This window comes from Brugia malayi (assembly GCF_000002995.4).
Source record: "Brugia malayi strain FR3 genome assembly, contig: Bm_v4_ChrX_scaffold_001, whole genome shotgun sequence".
In the NCBI taxonomy this organism is placed as follows: domain Eukaryota; kingdom Metazoa; phylum Nematoda; class Chromadorea; order Rhabditida; family Onchocercidae; genus Brugia; species Brugia malayi.
In genome coordinates, this window is record NW_025062479.1 from 18,605,206 (window position 1) to 18,626,186 (window position 20,981).

The 20,981-nt window shown below is 32.1% G+C and overlaps 1 protein-coding gene across 1 annotated transcript; it reads left to right on the plus strand.

Moving 5' to 3' along the window:
- Nucleotides 1–5,242: 5,242 nt before the first annotated feature.
- On the plus strand, nucleotides 5,243–19,150 carry Bma-adt-2 (Uncharacterized protein; the record flags this gene model as incomplete). The annotated part of the gene is made up of 20 exons (XM_043075317.1): nucleotides 5,243–5,341; nucleotides 7,138–7,216; nucleotides 8,066–8,331; nucleotides 9,248–9,338; nucleotides 9,503–9,669; nucleotides 10,954–11,148; nucleotides 11,822–11,940; nucleotides 12,177–12,323; nucleotides 12,404–12,532; nucleotides 12,676–12,808; nucleotides 14,642–14,824; nucleotides 15,048–15,257; nucleotides 15,410–15,511; nucleotides 15,861–15,980; nucleotides 16,109–16,290; nucleotides 16,699–16,922; nucleotides 17,061–17,203; nucleotides 17,431–17,567; nucleotides 17,765–18,036; nucleotides 19,014–19,150. 20 exons carry the CDS (start codon nucleotides 5,243–5,245, stop codon nucleotides 19,148–19,150), a joined length of 3,135 nt encoding a protein of 1,044 aa, XP_042931251.1.
- Nucleotides 19,151–20,981: the final 1,831 nt, after the last annotated feature.

Sequence of the window (20,981 nt, forward strand, 5' to 3'; positions counted from 1 at the left end):
TTGTCTGTTGTACTTTTTCTTCGCATCAAATTTCCACAATATAATTTCCAATTTTCAGCTTTTCGGTTTTTGAACTAAGACGATAAATGTTTCATTATTTTGATCAAGCAGGTAAATTTTACCTTCTACCGCAGGTTTTCTTTTGGACCAAGTTTTTTAAAGCTATTTAAAAAACTGGGTTGTCCCACTTAAAAATATTTGTACATTAATTTTTTACTTAAAGCTTCTAATTTTTTGCAATTCCAAATTTTGCTTCTAACCAATTGAATTACCTTTATGTTAATTTTTGATATTTTCTCCCATGCATCGCTCCAATCAAAATCATACCGCCATTTATGCATAGATAATATAATTTGATTATTCTTTAATTCGTAAATTGCTTAAAAAAATCTTTTGAACTATTACTAGAACAGAGAAATGATCATTGAAATCATTAGGGCGAGATCAAGGAAAGGAGGATTTTGAAACTTTGAAATGATACAGTGCTTAAATGTTGATCACATTCCCAAACATATGCATTGGTGTAATCAAACTATTTCATTAACTTTTTTCAAATATTTTTTAACTATCAAGTAGCACTCTCGATATTGTCCTTTAAGTTCATTATAAAACTATTCTGAGATTTTCGTTATAAACAGTATCAAATAGAATTGGCGTGAACTGATAGAACGTGTTCTATATGAAAGAAAACGTATATGATCAGGTCAGATAAATTATAAATAATTGAACTAAAATATTTAATTCTTAGTTATCTATTTGCAACTTGTAAATTGTAAATGCGTAATGAAGTTAAAAAACCTCGTTTTATTGAAAGAAATTGTGAAAAGTACTTTGTAATCGATATTGAAAAGGGATTTTAACAATTATTAAATGTCACGGAAATACGTCGAGAACATATAATGATAGAGTATGGCTATTTCAAAATTTCAGTATCTTAGCTAAACCTTTGGAATAGACATCGGAAAGCAGTCATATTAACATCAATTAAATAGTACGATAGGGAAGCTGTAGATATAAATGTGAGATCCCAATTTTAGGATTCATGACTCAAAAAAGCCAACAAAATCATTTAAGTCAAAGCAATAATCGAATCCATACAGTTATAACAGAAGTGACTTTAATCGCCATCAGTAATTATGATTTCATTGCTTCGAAATTTTAAATGTATCGAAAATATTAACATTCATATTAATTCAATTGTTTTCTGAATTGCATTATCTTTTACTAATATTTATTGAAAATTTTTTCACATATTTTACATATTGCTAAGTGAAAGAAGCAAATTGCTTTCATTCTTATTATATTTACGATCGTCGCATATGTTGATGACAATTGAATTATATTGTTACTCCTTATTTACAAGCTTAATGAATGTTAAAGATTCACATCACTGTGACCAATAATGGACCACACAACTATATACCCGCAATTTAGAACTATTACAAATTAATCTTTGACATTATTAAAAAACATGTCATTTAAATGATCTCAGTAGTTCTCCATCACCAATGAAACCTTGGAATATAAAAGAACTTTTTCACGAATATCAGTGTAAAAAATTATTTGAGTGGCAATTGAAAAAGTCCATTTATAGCTCAAAGTTCATTATTTTTTCAAAATTTATTGTCTAACTTATTTAAATGAGTTGTGAGACACAGTTTTCTAGGAAAAAAGTTCCTTTCTAACTATTCATTTCATCATGAAAGAAGCTTATTGGTAAGTAAGTTATTGACAAGTGCACAGCATTGTTGCGAAAAGGCTTTCGCTTCCGTCAATTAATGATTGAATCCACAATTACAATGCATTACATGAAAGTTTTGAAGGACTCATTCCTGATAATTTCTTATTACAAAATTTGAAATATGCTAGTGTTTTGTGATGGAAGCCTTTTTATTAAAGGAAGTTAGAATTGTTTATTATTAGTTTCAAGGAGGAAATTTGATGGCCATTTTTGTAGTTGAGAATGATTAAATCATTAAAAAAGTATATACAAAATTGATCTTTAGCATGTCTGAAATATTGTTTATGTATTTGTTTGTCACATTTGTATGCATTATATATTATGTGATGCTTAATACAATCAGTAGAAAACGATGGACGACTTTTAGGGTTTCAATAGCTTATCATTCGAGTTAATCTCAATGAGACATCTAAAGTCAATAAATCTTCATTCATTTCTGGCCAATATTAACAATCATTCGGTATTTCACTTTTTCTACTATTATTTGCTATCCATTCAATTATCAAAAAGAAAGAAACGATTTTGTCAAATCTTTCATTTCCTTCTCTTTCTGCACTAAATTTTTATTGCAAGATGAAAGTTTTTGTGCAATAAAATTGAAAATGCAATCAAGAAGAGAGTAAAGAAAAGAAATGAAGAATTTGAGTCACAAAACATATGCATTAATTAGGTTTCACCATCAGGATAGGAAACGGTAAACGTGACGGTAAAGACGTTCTCGATAAACGATATAATAGCGTCTTTACCGCTGGATCACAACAATGAAATCACAGATGACAGAAAAATGTTTATAAATCGGTAATCAGCCGGAAATGAATATTAATGTAATTGCAGCAGAAATAATAATAATAGAAAAATACAAAAAGAAATATGGTTTTGCCAAAAGGATTATTTTATCGTATTTCATTATTATTAACCTAGAAATATTGGTCACTTATTAGTTTGTATGCAATGGTCTGAAAAAGCTTTTAAATTGTCAAGCTTATCTTGCTGATCAAATCACAAATGAGGGGAAAATGCTCTATCAAAAATTTGTCCTATCTTTCAGAGTTTCGCCACGCAATCGTTTTCTAAATTTCTAAGTCGAAAAAAAATTTTTTTCTTTTTGAGATAAAGGAAATATTACTTGAAATAATTTATCTTCAATACCTTGCTAAGAATAAAAGATAAAATCCTGAATTTAATTGATAGTTTTGTTTTTGTAGAACTGAAGAGGTCACAAACTGTAAGTGAGCAACATAGTAAATGATTAATAGAGTTTCTCCACCGAATTTACTCTAATTATTTCTTTTTGATAATAAGAAGAAACTGAACCAAAAAGGTAACATCTTTAGGATGTTCCAAAAATTATCTTAAAATTGAAATAATTGCTTCATAAACGCAATTTACGATTTTCCAATTTTCGAGTAATTATGGGTGCAAAGGAAAGTGAAAGGAAAAAATTTGTATCAACATATTCAATATAATTGCCTAATCAAAATCGTTCAAGCAATTAATTAAATAATACCAAATTTATGCAATGATAATATTGATATCTTACTATTTCTGTTTATTGAAGCTAGGCGCTTTCTATGTTTGTGCTTTTCTCACTTCGACTGTTGAGAATGTCGCTTTAATTTTTGAAGAGAATTTTTTCCAAAAAATAAAGTAATCGGTAAGTTTATTCTTAAGCACAAAACATAGAATAACTTTTGCGCCTCTGTCTACAGTGATACTTTTCTCCTTGAAAATGCACTTTTTTAAAATTGTTGTCCTGTTTGTTAGTATCAAAAACTAAACGGCTAAAATTACGGTAATTTAATACATTATTTCACTTTATTCAACTACTCTATAAATAAATGTATTCTTAAGTATAAAGACGACGTGATCGAACAAATTTGTAGATCTCAATTGTATGCTTTTTTGAATGTTTTCTTTGCTTGCTTCTTTCAAACACGTTTTAGAGTTTTTTTCAGCCTATTTCTTGTAATTCGTTTTTTTCTTTTTTTTTATGAATTGCACAGCTGAAACAATAGAGAGAAAAAAAAATCGAGGAAACACGAGGGACACCATTGATGACACAACCACTTTCTGTCACTATCCTTTATTTTCTGTACGTGTTAAGTTCAAGAAATCAAAGTTTCAAGTTTCTTAGAGATGAGCAAAAATCTCTACGACATTATAATATGTTACCAACACTGTCGCGACCGTTCTTCTACTTTTGGAAACCACTCACAATTACTCTACACTCTTTGTTCTTTAGATAGAAGATCATCATTATTTTAAGTCGCCGTTTTAAATTTTTTAAAAAAGGTATATGTAATGACGATATATAAATACATCCTCGTATTGGCACATACACACGCACTCATACACACACGCACATGCACATCACACCATACTCAGAGAGGCATAAGTGATGTCAAATACCTTGCAAGAATACTTTCCGTCTCTCTTCCATACTACCAAAAGCGACGATCTTTCGAAATACACAGTTTGACACCGATATTCTCCCCATGGAAACTTTAATTTATCATGTTGAAAACTTAAACAAACGATTGTACAGTTACTTTACAGATATGATTGACTTGAGATTTCCAATAGTCGATCCAAACAAACTAATTTGCTTCACATATTTATTTAATGACCAGTAATTGCAACTTCGTTTTCAGACTTTGATTTATCGATGAGATAGTTTGCGAAGAAGGTTACCCAGTGCTCTTTTTTTTAAATCAATTCTGTCTCCTCGTTTAACTGTCCTGAAAGTCCACTATGTGGACGAAACAGTTGCTTCCATTTATTTAATTAATATATTTTAGTCCATTCCAAAATAAAAATATATTTCGCAGAGAAAAAATTGCAAGATCGCAAGAATTTCCATAAGAATATTTGTAAATCTGCGGCACTTTCCAGCAGCTATCGCTATTAATCGGACTAGAAAAGGACGATAATTTAATTTGAAATAGTTATTCTTCCTACTTCTCCACCAAAGGACTTTTCCTGCACAAAAATCTTCCTTGTTGCATCACATCTTGCTCATTTTATGATTCCCTGCTTTCCGAACTCCTGAACTCACTTCCCCTAGTTGTCCTTCCTCCTCCTCCTCCTCTTCCTCTTCCTCCTTCTTCACATTCTGCCTTCCAATCTCGCATTTCCCAAATTAAAAATTACTCTACTCTCACTGGTTTTTGACTGCAATCACCTCCATTATCACCATCGCCATCCCCATCACTATCAACTGATTAAATGAATAGCAAAGCGCTGCTATATTGCTATCATTAACTTCATTATCAAAAACAAAAGATAGTAATTACAACAGCGGCGACACTAACGACATCGATAACGGTAACGACCAGACACGACACGGTGAGTAGCGACACCTAAGGCCAACAGTGGAAAGTGCCACCTCCTATTCAGCACTGTTTTTTTTGCATCTTCGATATCAAAGAAGCGCCAAAGCACGGCGTTTCACACACAATTCATTTCCATCTCAGCCAGTCAACAACAACAACAATAACAACAATGCAACAGTCATTGTTTTCGCTTATTATATGTGTGAAGGGAACGGAAGTGATTTTCTCATCTCTCTTCCATTTTTTCCTTCTCACTTTTTACTGCCAGGTAGGTATCATACAAGCATTTAGATATATTGTTGATAAGTACCACAATCTCACAATTATTAGAATTATGGTTTATTTACATCATTGTACAGTACAATGATGCAAATAAGCAACTTTTTTTTTTGAAGGCACTACTTGATAAAAATATTTATAGCTGTACTTCATATTTCCAAATATTATTGTTCTTTCCTTATAACGTACTTTCTATTTGGAGTGTAGTATCTCTTTCTTATTTCTTCAAAATCATCCTTTTTCAGCAATATTTTCCAATATTCCATCACGATTTTATCTCAATTTTTACAATTTCGTTTTTACTTTTATTAGTGTAGAAGGAGTAAGTGGCGATCTTAGGTAAAGTTGTCAGAAGAATAACGAAATATCTATTGCTTACAAATATATTAAATATATGATGTTTTCATTTTTTGCAATTTTATTCATAAATTAGTCATTAATTTCTTTGTTTATTTAGGATTTAAAATTACGCTACATTTTGCGCAGAAAATGGAAAAATACATTTTTTTTTACTATTTTGCTAAAAGTCTGAAAAAATATTACATAATTCCTACTTTAAAACATTATATTTAAGATTTTAAAATTAAACACAGATTTTAGTTATGTTCACTCTTTTTAAATTGATAGTGTGAGAGACATTTTAATGTCTTTTGAAAATGCTCTGAATGCACGTCGAAGTGCATTTTTGCAAATAAAACATATTTCCGGTGATACGGCGAATGCATCATATTTCCGGTGATGAATTATCAAGTGTCAAGGTTGACTCTGTGTCATGAGATTGTTGATAATTGACTTGCGTTGACCAACACGAGTATCTGAACTTTAACCGGAATATTTTAGACATAAATCCTTCGTCGGATGTTGAAAAATTATTATCTTTATCGAAGAAGCGTTTTGGCATTTGATTGGCTTTAAAATTGTTTTATTCCTACAAGTTAATTCTATTTAAAGATTCAAAATTCCTTTTTCTGTAATTTTAATACTACTCTTTGCTGTACAACGACTTGCTTATAATTATTTCAAATATTACCACTCATTTTGTTATTTTACCAAATTTATCCTTATCGTAGATTATCTCGCATTTTTCTCCATAATATTTTCTCACCTGATTTTTTATTGTCTGTTTATTATTGTATATTACATTGCTATATACATGTATAATGCATATCATTACATCGTCGTAGTGCTTTAAAATTTGACGAGCGCTATAAAGACTTATAACAAAATGAGATGACTTCTGATCTAGAAATGACTTCAAGTGCTCAAAAAACAAGACAAATGACCTTGAAGTATATTATTTGATCGTTTTATTTGTTTTAGACCTTGAATTCAAAGTCTTATTTCTATTATATTCCTGTTCCTAATCCTTTCTTTGAATTCAATGCTTCGCAATTAATTGCAAGCATTGGTTAACTGTGATATTTTATTTCACTTCAACATTTATAACATAATATTACTTAAATACCAAGATGGACAATTACAACATTGAACAAATATGAAATTATTTACTATTATTGGTATATAAAATTATGGATAACTATTATATATGTAGAAAATAAGTACATAACATCATTCATTTGTCAATCTTTAAAATATTGATGTTATAAAATGGCATACAGCATGCGATGGATTTTTCAGTGCAGTGTAAGGAATAATTAAATAAGCAGGAGATTTGTGTAGAGGACGATGAAGTGTCAACATTTGAACAGGAATTGTAAAAGGTACAGGAAATAAATGTGCCATTAACAATAATGTTCTAATCAGAATGAAAATTATTAATTACAGTTAACAGAATCAACAACAGCACCGTTTCTCTCATCGGAAGAATTGCGATATACATTTGGTGTTCATACCTTCCCTGATGGTATGTTAAGCCCACTGCTTTTTTAAGTCCAATACTGATGTAGTACCATGCACCAACATTTCAGTCACAGAAAACTTATGAGTTGTTATCATACACTTTGACCTATATGAGGAAGACGTTAATGCGTAACTATCGAAAATGGTTTCATTTCCTTACTATGAGATTTAGAAACGCTTGTAAACTCTGATAAATTTTGATGGTAAATAAATTATGGTTAAAAGTCGGCAGATGAAGTACCAATATCGCCTTCGTTTGCAACAATAGGAGTTTTTTAATTAAATTGATGCAGTTTTGAGTGTAAAATAAGACATCAGTTAACAATATATGATTAAGTAAATTTAATCTGCATTTCTGATCTTGCATAAAAAATAATACACACTAAAAAGTTCCTTTTTTCTATTAAAACTTCGGCAAATAATTTTGTTTACTGAATATAATATCTAATAAAAAAGCCTTTGATTTAACCATTACATTAAATGACAAAAGACTGTTAGGAATGATTTAGGGCGTTTATTTGTTTAGAAACCATTGCAATTTCAATGCTATATGACATTTTTCTTTTATTTTTCTTTTACAGAAACTTTGCAAACTTGTTTTGGTGAGTGTCCGTTAATTAAGTTGTAACTGTGAAAAATACATTGCACATATATGAAACCATCGGAAGGAAATATTTCCGAACATCTTTATAAAATGATGCGACATCAAATGTACTATAGTGCTGTTGGAAGATTGGAAAAATAAGCTTGAAAAAAATCAACCAGTCAAGCCAAAATACATAAAGCTTCTCTTAGTTTTAATTAAATGCTATTAAAAATTGAGAACACTTCCTCTCATAATATGTCTTTACAGTACCTCAATATGAAGAATTATATCCAGAAGCGGAATATTCAGAAGATGGTCAATTAAAGCTGCTTCACATAACTATTCATGGAAAGCAAGTAAACTTCACGCTGCAACCGACCATTCAATCGCTTGTCTCACCGCATTTGAAGACCGTTTTCCGGAATGCGCATGGTGGTGGGAGATTGGAGGTTGGACTACCACCGATCAGCTGTCATTATCAGCACAAATCAAAGGATGTGTACGCAGCTATCAGCAATTGTGATGGGAATCTCGTCAGTGCCTATTACAGCTTGCATTAATTTCATATTACTTCCTTAATTAAATCAATTTCTGGTTGTCGGAGATCTGAAATTATTTTGCAAAACGGAAGGATTGAAAGATAAGAAAGTGTTCTGGAATCTAATTGATGTTCTTTAATTCGTTCTCTGATTCCTTAAAGGAAAGGGTGGATGAATGGAAGAAAATAAAATGGATGACAGTAAGGTTTAGTAAAAAATGAAAATACTGGTGCGGGCAAAGTTTGCGAAACTGACACTTATGTGAAATAGCAACAGGCGAACTTTATGAGCGGTATAAATATGATTGCGAAAATTCTTTAGAAATACTTCTCGGTCATTCGTTGTTTCTTTTCCTAAAAAATTTACTATGTTAAATTTATTTAGTACATATAAAATTAAGTTTAATATTTATCGCTTCTTGTCCTTTGAGATGAGGTATAGTATACGGAACTAAGTTTAAGAATTGTGAATTGAAAATGGTTTAAAAATCAAACTTTGCTAGGAAAGTTGACAGAGGCTCTGATTTAGACTGACATAGGCCTAGGTATTAGAAAGTATCAAAATTTTTTGTTTCAATTTTGAACTAACATTTTTTTTGACAAAATGCAATGGTTCAAAAAGACAAAGAGACAGATGTATGACAAAGATATTTATGCTAAAGATATATTTTTTAGAGAAAAATTTTAATTGAAAGTTGAATGTGCACAGGAAATGCTAAATTATGAGGTTTTAACATAAATATTCATTTTTATAAAGAGAAAAATAATAAAATTTTCGTGAAATATGTAGCAATAGATGCTTTACTCAAATTTTCAAGCACTGAAAAACTTGGCGACAAATATTCAATTATAGTAGTAATTTAAAAGATTTTTTAATTTAAGATATTGAATAGATTTTTTTTTTTTTTCAGAAAGGTATAATTGTAGTGACAGATGATGTTTATGTGTTGCATCCGTTACCCGATCGTCACGCTCATCGATTTGATCAGAACAACCGGAAAGGTACTTTCTACGACTTCCTAAGGACTGTTCTATTAAATAGCCTTGCCAATTTTACCTAGTTGAAAAGCAGTTTTGTAAAATGCTAATGACGATAAAAAGACGAGGGAATGTCTTGATAAACTTCCTTAATCACTCTTACATAATTAAATGGCATAAATATTTAGGCTCAGATCCTGGACTGCATGTTATCTACAAACGCGAGGTGACGCGAAAAGAATTTTGCGGCCTGGAATCGACAATTACATCGACTGAACTCGCCGAGGGTGAGAACGAAGTGAGCGAAGATGTGTTTACAGTTGGACAACGTCTGAACGAGGAAGGCGAACTCATTGTTTGTTTTCAAATGGAATTATTCCAGCATCTAAGTAATGCCTGAAATTTTGATCAGTGCAAGATAGATTGGCTCAGTGCACATAAAATTTCAACTTCATAAGTTTTTATGAGAATTGATTGATATGCATCTAACATTGCAATCTTATTTGCACACATTTTTTTACTATATACCAATATTCTTCAAAAAAGAAAATTATTCTAATAATTCAAAAAATAACAAAATAGAAGATGAGTTTGGATGATCGGTAGGTAAGTTATTTAACATAATTTATATTAAAACCTTAATTCAAATTTCCGACACTTTTAAGATTCTGTCCACCATATTAATTTCCTAGCTGCAACTTTTAACTCTTAAAGACGAATAAAGTAGCAAAAGAGAAAGAAATCGTTAAAATATTTTTGGAATAAAACTCATAGAGAGGAAGAGGTATCATCAATCAAGTTATTATTACTAACTGCTAATTACCATTACTTTTTCATTATTGCTACTTTCATAGAGCTAATTACACTACTTTTTTTATTTCATAGATAAGAGGAAAGTAGCCACTGATATTGTTAGTGCTACCGATAGCAATCTTTTATAACAATTTATATTCATTCTGAAAGGAAATACTTCGTTAAATAGTTGTTTCCTAACAATTAATGCTTTCATTTGAATTCATCATCTAAGAGTAAACAATGATTCATCAGTAATTTTAGCAGCAAGCTTGATTAATTGATTGTTAATGATAGCAAAACTTCGTTATTACGGATGAGATATGAGAAAACTGGAATACTAAATGAGTTCAATGATGTGTAAATAACTATTTGTAAGAAGGATAATTTGAATGGTACTAAATTATCAGAAAGGGACGACACATCGCTAAATGACACATTGCTTTCTTTTAGAAATATAAAATTCCAAGAATGCAAATATGCACAAATGAATTGTGCCTTATTCAACAACTAATATGAAATTGCACTTTTTTTAATAAAAAATGTAGTATCATTTCGGAAAGACATTCTTTGGGGGATTGTTCAAGATAAAGAAAAAGAGGAAAAAGAAAGAAAATTAGCGATAATAAATTGTAGTGTCATTATTCCATTTAAAGTGTAAAAAATTTCAACAAGTTGGAATGGGATTTTGTGCATTTAGTGACTATTTCATTTCGTAACTTCGGCAGGTATCATATCTTGCAGCTTAGAATCCGCAAAATTCACAGTTTTTCAAATATTCCATTCTAACCATAGTCTCTAAAGTTTTGTATCGCTGTGCACCAACTATTTCAAGTTTAATTTTCAGGTAGAATTGGCAATATTCGTGGATGAAATGTTATGGAAGCTTTTTAGCAGTAAATATGGAGTAGATGCAGCTAGTAAACTACGAGATTATGCGCTAACAATGCTTAACAATGTACAAATTATGTACCATCAACCAAGCGCCATTCCACAGCTATCATTTCATGTAGTGAGATTCGAAGTGCTCACCATCCAGCCGGTATCAATTTTTTCTTCCGCTTTTTCTGATCTTCCAGGACCGAATACATCTGAAATTCTCTGCACAATTCTCAGATTCTAATGATTAATGTTATCGATTGCTTGTTAAGATAAACTGATCGATAATTTAGTAAAAATAATTGAAGTGAAGTTATCTATTTTTTAAAAAAAAACAGAAAGAACTGGTAGTACTATTCATTTTATTTTAACTGCCAAAATGTAACAAAATCATTCTGTATAAGGATAGAGAATATCATAGAGTTCATTTTCAATAGTTCATTTCACTTTTCTCATTAAACACATAATTAATGTAAATAATTAAATATTAATTAAATCCCTCTTTATCTCCGTTCACACAGTTTGTCGAAATAAAACAGCTCTTTACTTGCAGTAAATAATAATCAAGCATACTGTATCCTAGATCAGATATCAGCACGGGCTTATTTACATTAAACAATTCTGCATGTCCAATTTTTATTATGGGTAACCCACCTTTCCAACAATAAAATATTATCACTGTATTACCAGAACCACGGTAATGGTAACATGTAGTATTATAATATCAAGCAGTAAAAATAAGAAATAAGCAGTTAATTGCTGAATTTTAAGTGCTATGGAGGATCAAAGTCATGGGAAAGAAGTCAAAATATGCACTGAACATGAATGAATTTTAGAGTGCCATGGCAGACCATTTACACAACAGCGGGCATGCTCAGAAATACCTGGATCGATTCTGCAAGTATCAGCGAAGTTTGAGCACACGTGATTGGGATCACGCTCTTCTGCTTACAGGGTTCATCTATCATTATATGCTTGACCACTCTTTCTTTTTGTGACTTTGTCAGAGTGCTGGACCCATCTAGAAGCGTTTATATGTGATTGAAATTGATTAATAACACAAATCAAAAACAGCACAAAATTTAAACGTTGAGCCACATATTAAATACATGGAATTATATCTCCTTAAATAAGATCGTCTGGTAGTTGATTGTGCTGAAGCGAATTTGAATATCGCGACATTCACTTTAGGTACGATATTCATCGCGGTACTGGATCACGATCTATAAGCGGTATTGCTCGTTTGGACGGCATGTGTGATCCGTGGAATAGTTGCACTTTGGCTGAAGGACTCGATTTTACCTCAGCTTTTATTGGAACCCATGAGCTTGGTCACAGGTAAGTCTTTCGTAACATTTGCTGATTTCATGTCTAATTATATTCTTAGTAGTGAAATAACTTATAGCTAAATATTGCAGCGTCGGGATGCGCCATGACGAGCCATACTGTCCAGCAAAGCACATCATGAGTTCATCACTAGGTCCAGGAAAAGTAACTTGGTCAATTTGTAGTTTACGTGACTATCATGTATTTTTGCAACGTCTCGAGTGGGTACCATTAATAAATTTGGTTTTTTGAATATAAGCTTGTGGTTCATTTGTAAGATTCTGTACACGGATAATCATTTTTAATTCAGTCTGCTTGTTTGTCTTTTAAGCCTTTTTTGTTATTAAGATTAGATGCTTTTCAGTAGTCGTGACAAGAACTGTTTACGAGTATCCAACTTACCACAAAAGCTAACAATGAGAACAGATCTCAAGCCAGGCCAGGTTTACAATGCAGATATGCAATGTTATATAATGCATGGTCAAGGCTATCGGCAGGTTGTTCTCATCACTATCATTAATATAATTCATTAATTTTCTAATACAGATCACTAATATACTTTTGATTCATTACAGCAGTTTTATCTCAGACGATCTTTATTACTTAAGGAAATTTATTTTTTGCATTGTTACTGTCCTTGAAGGTAAATACCCGAGTTAGTCTGCCATATCTCAGAATATTTCATGCAGTGTCATTTATTCAGTGTCTGAATTTCAGAAATTTCATTTTTGATTTAGTATAGTTTGAAATTCTCTAATAAATTAATCTATCTATTATTTTCTCAGCTGTTATGAAAAGTAATCTTATTTTTAGCTATTTTCATTTGTTGTAATTGGTAAATTATGCACCATCAGTCATTCGTATCATTTTAGAGACTTGTTTACTTTCCTAATTTCCAATGATATTATCTTTAACTAGATTTGCTAAAATCCAACTTTATGCATGGTTCATTTTAGCTAGTATTATAGCAAAAGTTATTTTGACATTCCTTTTACAAACTCTCGCAATCTTTAACTTTAATTCTAATTAAAAATGTAGAGAAGATGAATAGTGCTGAAGTAATACTGATTAATAAACTTTTGCTTAGTCTACACCCGTACTTTTTACTGACAGAAATTTATCTTTTAAATATTATGAATCAAAAACTTCTTAATATTATCAAATAAGCTTTCTCTTTTTAGGCTGCTTCACTTTTTATTATTAGAATCCTTTATGTGGGTGAATTTAAGAGACTGTTCACTCACTGTAATGATTTTGAAGGAAGAGGTTTAAAAGCCCACTTGGAGTAAAAAGGGAAAAAATTTTTTTTTGAAGTGAAGACAGTCATTACTTTTGCTCATTCTTTTGTTTTTAAGCAGAAAATATGAATGGATTTGTCGTTTTTCTTAACTAGAAATAAGCTTCAAAACCCTTTTATTCATAATTTTCAGCAAAGACAAGGTCCATCTTCAAAGATCTTTTTTTCTGCACAAAATTTCATGTTGTTTGGGGATTCTTTTCTTTGTGTATTTACCTCTGTCGTGTAATTCAGAGGGAGTAAAATTGGCTGATTTTATGTAGAAGATTCAATTTAGCTATCAGATAGGTTTAAGATTTGTCTGTTCTCCATTTGGAATCATTGATTATGCATGGTTTCATGAACATCATTCTCGTATTTGAGGGAGAAGAAGGAATAAACTCTGCAAATTCGTTTCTAGTTGCCTGGAATGAATCTGTCTTAGGCCCTGTTTGTATTTCACTTCTCCTTTAAGATTTCCTTACATGTGCTATCTCTTTTCTATTTTTTAGACTATTAACTGGATTTAGACTATTAATCTGAAAACATCGTGGAAAATCACTATAATTAATATTAATATAAAGTGAATTTAAAGTGGAATTCGCCATGAAGAGGAGTGGAAGAAAATCATAAAGAAACTTTTCAGTTGATAGAAAAGTGATGATAAAATAATTTTCCAATATCATTTTAGACTATTATTAATCGAAAAGCGACAACTAAAAAATTTTATAGATTATTCAGTCGAGTAATTGTTTGGAGAGACTAATCTGATATTGCGTATAAAAAAAAATAAAAATTAATGAAGAAATTTCAGCGGAACGAAAGCGATGAGAAGTAATAAACTGAATGTCTCATAAACAAAATTTGAAGAATAACTTAAATGTCACATATGAATAGACTACAATTTGAGATCAAAGGGAAAACAGAAAATGTTGCTCATTTGATCTGTTTGTTGAAAGATTCTGTTAAAAAGTTAAATGTTGTGGAGGAACACATCTGGCATGAAGCAAACCTTTCATGCTGAAATTCTGCAAGCACATTTTTCTTTCTCTAGATCAGTCCACGACAGGATCATTATGACGGCATATGTTATATGATGTGGTGCGGGCAGTCATCATTCGGTCGAATAATTACTTCTCATCCAGCTCTTGAGGGGACTTTTTGTGGTTCATCGAAATGGTGCGAACTCGGTCGGTGTGTACCATGGCCTGGTGTTGGTCCTACTGCAATACCTAAGGTATTTGGCTATTTAAATTCTAGATATTTAAAAGAATCAGATTCATGCACTTAAATGCATGAATCTGTCTGCTCGATCCACAGTCTATTTATTCATAGTTTCCATTACTTCGATATCAGGTTGCATTCTCATAAGCGTTTAAAGAACTTGATTGCATTGAACTTAGCCTTCTCTAAAACCTCTAAAGTTTATTCCAATATCTGTTTGAAATATTTTTCTGCAGCGTATCGATGGACAATGGTCCGAGTGGTCTGCAATTTCTTGTCAGTCATGTAACTGCGCTGATATAGCTGGTAGCATAGGTATTTCTACAAGCACTCGGCGTTGCAGCAATCCATCACCAGCAAATGGCGGTGCAGAGTGCGTTGGTGCAACACTGCGTGCAATTATATGCAATCGTCTGTGTACTTCGTCCAGCAAATCTGTTGATAAGGTAATTTAAAATGATGATTAAGTTGTGAAAAGGAGCGAAGAATTCATCACATAGAAGATACATGTGTAAATTTCTTTTTTTCCTAATGTGGCGGTGTAGTCACAGTGTTTTTTTTTTAGAGCAAATCTAATGCTGACTTGCTTCTTTTACAGCATATAAAAGAACATTGTACGCAGCAGAAAAGGCTAAAAAGTGATTCAGATTTAACTGGAAGTGGCACTCAACTGATTCGTTACCCTCAACGTGCATGCAAGGTTTCCATTCTATGCAACTTAAATATTTAATACGCCTAATTTTGCTACGAAAAGGATCGCAACAAGGTTTTTTTTCCGACAACACAAATTTGGATTTACTTAGTAACACATAACACTAGTAATCCAACTGTGAGCAAAGTTTATTGCTAACAATTAAAGTTCAAATCAAATTTGAGAGTTACCGCGTGTGAGATAGATCTCTGCGCAAAAGTCGGAGTGAAGGCATATGAAACATTAAACGAGCATCATAATTTTTTAGTTTTAAATATGAACGTGACGGTAAAAGATAGGATTATCGGTTTATTTCGCTGAAAATTACGTGAAGTGTCGTAGTTTGCTGCCAGTTTAGGTGTTTTGTGATGTGATAAGTCGATATGGATCCCAGCGAAATTATCGCTTTTTTGGTGATATTCTTCCAGATGGTGCTCCATGTGGCACCAATAAATATTGCTTAGATGGCGAATGTCTTGTTAGTTTTTTAAAATTGTTCAATAATGATTGCAGACGAGATGAGATGCCATGGAGAAACGAACTAATTAAGATATTATGCATATGTAGAGAGTGCTGTGCTGATTTTTCTGATCATTTTATTTGCAGCCATTGTCTTGCGATAATAATGCATTAATTACACGTGACTTATCATGTCCTATCGCCAGTGAATGGTGCCGTCAGGAGAACGAAATAACCAATGCAGTATCAACTAGTGCTGGAGCTCGATGGTCATCCTGGTCAACCTGGTCATCCTGCTCACACACATGTGGAATAGGCTATAGACAGCGGTAATCTTGTTAGAGAAAGTTTTTCTTATATATTCAACCCCGCCTAAATCATGTTTAACTTGATGAAGTTTTCATATAAATTTAATAGCTCACCAAAACTTGAGTTTTTGAATTCTGTAAATTTTTTATCTAGCTCTTAATCGTATGAAATACTAAATTTGAAATATTGAAGATCAAGTTCTAAATTAAATGTACTGGCAATTTCTGATGGATCCTTTCGAATGAATAAGCAGAATACAACAAGAAAAAATTATTGTACTAACACATTTGGCAAACAGTCCTTATGAACGCTCGATTTTCATTAAGTTGAAAAGCTTTGATTGATGAAATGATAGCGATTCAAATTGATTAGCTATTAAGTTTTCATATTACATAGGGATGAGAAATGCTATATATAGAAGGTTATAGGACTCGATCATGCACTAATACAAAAAATCAATGTTCGGGCGTATCATCTGAGAAAACTCAATGCAATTTATCGGCTTGCGGTACCAATACAGTGTCGGATCAGAAAAGTAGTTGGAGTGAATGGACTTCTTGGAATCAGTGTTCCGTGTCATGTGATATCGGATCGCAAGCACGATATCGACGGTGCTTCAGTTCGCATAATTCACTTTCCTTTTCATGCCCAGGTACAAAGCTTTCTCGAGATTATGATACCATCAATATATCCTAATGCTACTATTCAGATGTTGGAATTTATATTCCGGAAGTGGAAGATTAGATCATGTAGAATATGAATGCTGAATTAATTTGGAATAATGGTTCAGAGAATTCGATGGAAACACGGCAGTGCAATATGGGTGAATGCAATACGGGTACAGTTGGTTTATGGGGCAGTTGGACCGAGTGGTCACAATGCTCAGTTAGCTGCGGACCGGGAATACGAAATCGAAATCGTTATTGTACTAAGGTAAATAGTTAACAAAAAAAAAAAGCACGGCCACAGTTAACATCAATATATCACATATGAGCAATTCCACTACTGAAATGTTTTTTTGCTTACCCAAGTCATTTAATAGTTTCCGGTGGGATAGTTTTAAAGTTGGACGATAATGATATTTAAGTGCAGTGTGTTTTCTGATTTGTAAAGAATTTTGTCATTGGGTTAAATACTGAAAGACACTTTTCAAATAACAGGAACCATGTGACGGTTCAGGACAATCGAGAATGTCATGTAATTTGGGTCCTTGTGAAATTAGCATCCGATGGTTGCAGTGGGAAGCATGGTCACAATGCTCTTTGACTTGTGGAAAAGGTGTACGTACCAGGAAGAGGTAACTAGGCGTTCATGGTATTCACTAAGTGCTTTGTATTGTTTGATTGATAAAATTTATTTATTTGTCATATAAAAAGTCTGAAAGAAGTAAATTCATTAGAAGTTAGTTTTAATTAACTAATTTCTAGAAAGAGTTCTCAATTTTAAGGTTGTGTTTCTCTCTTTATTTCAAATAATGCTTATAACTGTTTTTAGAAAGTGTTCAGCTACAAATGGGTGTTTCGGAAGTGGTCTGGAGCAGCTAAATTGCAACGAAAATCTATGTACGGTAGCTGGAACTACAACAGTTGGTCAGTGGTCTGGATGGTCCGATTGGAGCACTTGTAGTACGACTTGCGGTGGTGGTTTTAAGAGGCGTACCCGACTTTGTCAACGCGGGACATGCAATGGTCCATCTAAAGATTCACTACCGTGCATGATTAAACATTGCAAGTCATTTTCATCAGGAACCACTGCTTCGTGGGGAGGTAAGTACTCTTCCAGTGGTGCTATTACCTTGGCTAAGATCTCATATGGTAGTAGTCCAGTTACCACCGAGCCATCTGTTAGAACTGCATCAGGCACCAATTATTCCTTCAGTTCTATCGGCCTGACAGATGTAAGTTTTGCAAAACGAAATCTTCGTCGCTTTTGGCTGTTCAGTAACGGTTCTTTATCGCGAACTGCTGAACCTGACCCCGTACTACTGCAAATTTTCCTGTAGTAACTTCTGTTCGTCTGCAGATTTTTCCTCCTTTCCAAAAAAACAGCCTGCATTCATTAGACAATTTTAACTTTCTTTCTCAGTTTGCTTTCTTTCATATTCGAGCATAACCTTATAAACACAAATTTAATTGACTCTTTTCGCTTATTTTCAATTTAAGAAATGACGAAAACGATTGACCTCTAGTATTTCCACTATTATCTAATGGAATATGTGGTAATAATTTAGGATAAAAATTCCACTAATGTGGTGGAGTATTTTATCAGAATCTTAAAACTCGTATTTAGCTTTGGTATTGAATTAGATTTTTTTTTCTGTCATCTTCCGTAAATATGGATAGCAACACAATATTAATTAGTGTCGTGCTAATTAAAAGGCTTTTATTACCCTTTATTCTTTTATGATTAATATGAACAGATTTTCTTTACTTCTAACAATATCGTAAAGCAAAAATGAAGAATATCAGCTACAGGTAGCGATAATCCGTTTTAGAGAATTATTAGTGATGACATAAACAACGGATATATCATTTATAAAACTAAAGTTATGTAATTCCTAGTATTTACTTATATCATCGATGGTAAGGTCGAAATGTTTGAAGGCAGAGGTAAGGTAAATTCATTTAGATCCTTTCTTGTGAGATCAGAGATTGAAGTCTTGTGAAATGGGTCGTTGAGGCTATTCCAAGTTACCAGAATCAGAACTAACCCGAACTCAGTGGCACCAAATAAGAGCTTTTAGGTTGGGGTTATTGGTCACCGTGTTCTGAAACATGCGGTAGAGGTGTCCGGAAGCGGGTACGCAAATGCTATGGCGAAGGTGGGCAGTGTTCTGGAAATGAATATGAGCGAGAAATATGCAACGTGCGACGATGCTGAGGATAAATTGGTGCATGTCCTGGTTGCTAGCAAATATTGCGAGCATGTGACTTGCTTGGTATCTTGTGCATGCGCGTTTTTTGAATTCCTCCTTAATCTCAAATGCCAGCTTCAATTAGGAGCAAATTTGGTATATTAGTTATTTCATGGAAAACAATACTAATAATTAAAGAGCATATTAAATCTGGTAAGGACTGGTTTAAATTTTTACTTATCACATGTGTAGGCTAATCATTCCTTTCTTTAATTTAATTCTATTTCAATTTCAAAGAAGAGATAGAAAAGAGAAATGCATCTTCTGATGTTGACATTCGCTGAACGAATTCCTTTCTGCATGTTTCTTTATTTATCTATTAGAAGCACTTTCTATTCTCTCTTTCATACTTATTTATTAGGCACTTTTGTTTTTGTTAAAAGGAGTTATTCCTGAGGTTGCGAGTACTTGTTCGCTACATTTTTGTCAAGATATGTTATATTGTTTGCCGATATTGACCACTGATATTTATCCTTCGACTGTGATATATGTAGTAATCCTTTTGGTTTGGTTATATTTGATTATAATTTATTTTTTTCACAATTTTCCTTTGTTTCTCACTCATAAAAGATTGTTTTAAACTTATTTGTTGCTAATTAAGAAAGTGATAATCAAACTAACTTTTCAAGAATTCATACTTTTAAAACACTGACATATCCTAAAAATAGCACCTCATCGATTTCTTTCATTTTTGTAGTAGCATTGGTAGAGATAACAGTATCTACATGATGCTGTATTGATAATAACTCTAATAATGAGTGTAGTGATAGCAGTGAGAACCGTGGTAATCACAATAGCGGCTTTGACGTTACTTCCACTAGTAAGAGTATAGATAAGATGATTTGGAAATATTACTTCAATATATAATTTAATTACTCTGAAAAAAAGGTTCGTTTTTTAATTATAGATCTTTTGCATCACTCTTATATGTCATTTCAAATCCAAATATTAATTTTTTTCATTCACTTAATTGTTCATGTTTTAGTAAGGGTTACCTCAGTATTTGTTGTATTTTCTTGAGTACCTTATATTGGCAAATTTTCTTTGTCTTTAAATCCTCATAGCACTTATTGTATCAGTCAACAGAACAAAGAAAGATGAAATAAAATGGAACCAACTTAAATTTCTTTAAAATAAAACTGGTGGAAACAATGTTAAGAACACTTTTTTTTTATTTCTTTTATAATATATTTGGATCTAATTAATAGTTTGCATCGATCTCGCCTAAATGATCAATATGACAGAGAGATGAGAATGAATAGAGAGTAAGCATATTTGGAATTCTCAACTAGTGACAAATTGAATTGATCAGTAAAGAAAAGCCTTTGTATCCGTTGCAATCTTTGCATCACTGCCACTTCCTCCATTACTTCATTTTAACCTTTTACTGCCATAGTTACAATTATCCGTTTGTTTATGCGTTACTATTGATGATCACTTATTATATAATTTGTATATCTTTCTTCTTTTCTTCAAAGAAATTCTTGTCTTCTGTTCTCTTTATTCCTCCTATCTTTTCTCCCCGTTACTATGATTGTTACGTTGTACTATGCACCATTGACTATTTCAAGTATAAACTGTTGAGAATAAACTTTTAATCATCATATTTCTCACGTTGAATGAGCGAAGTATTTAAATTCTTACAAGAATTTCGGAAACATTTATAATTTTAATTAAACCGTGGTAAGAATACTACCAGTAAAAGCACAGGTGTCTGATATGCAGTAATTAAAAATTAAGATGTATTTAGTCATCATGATGACATGCAAGTGTAGCTGGCAAATCGAAATTTCAGAT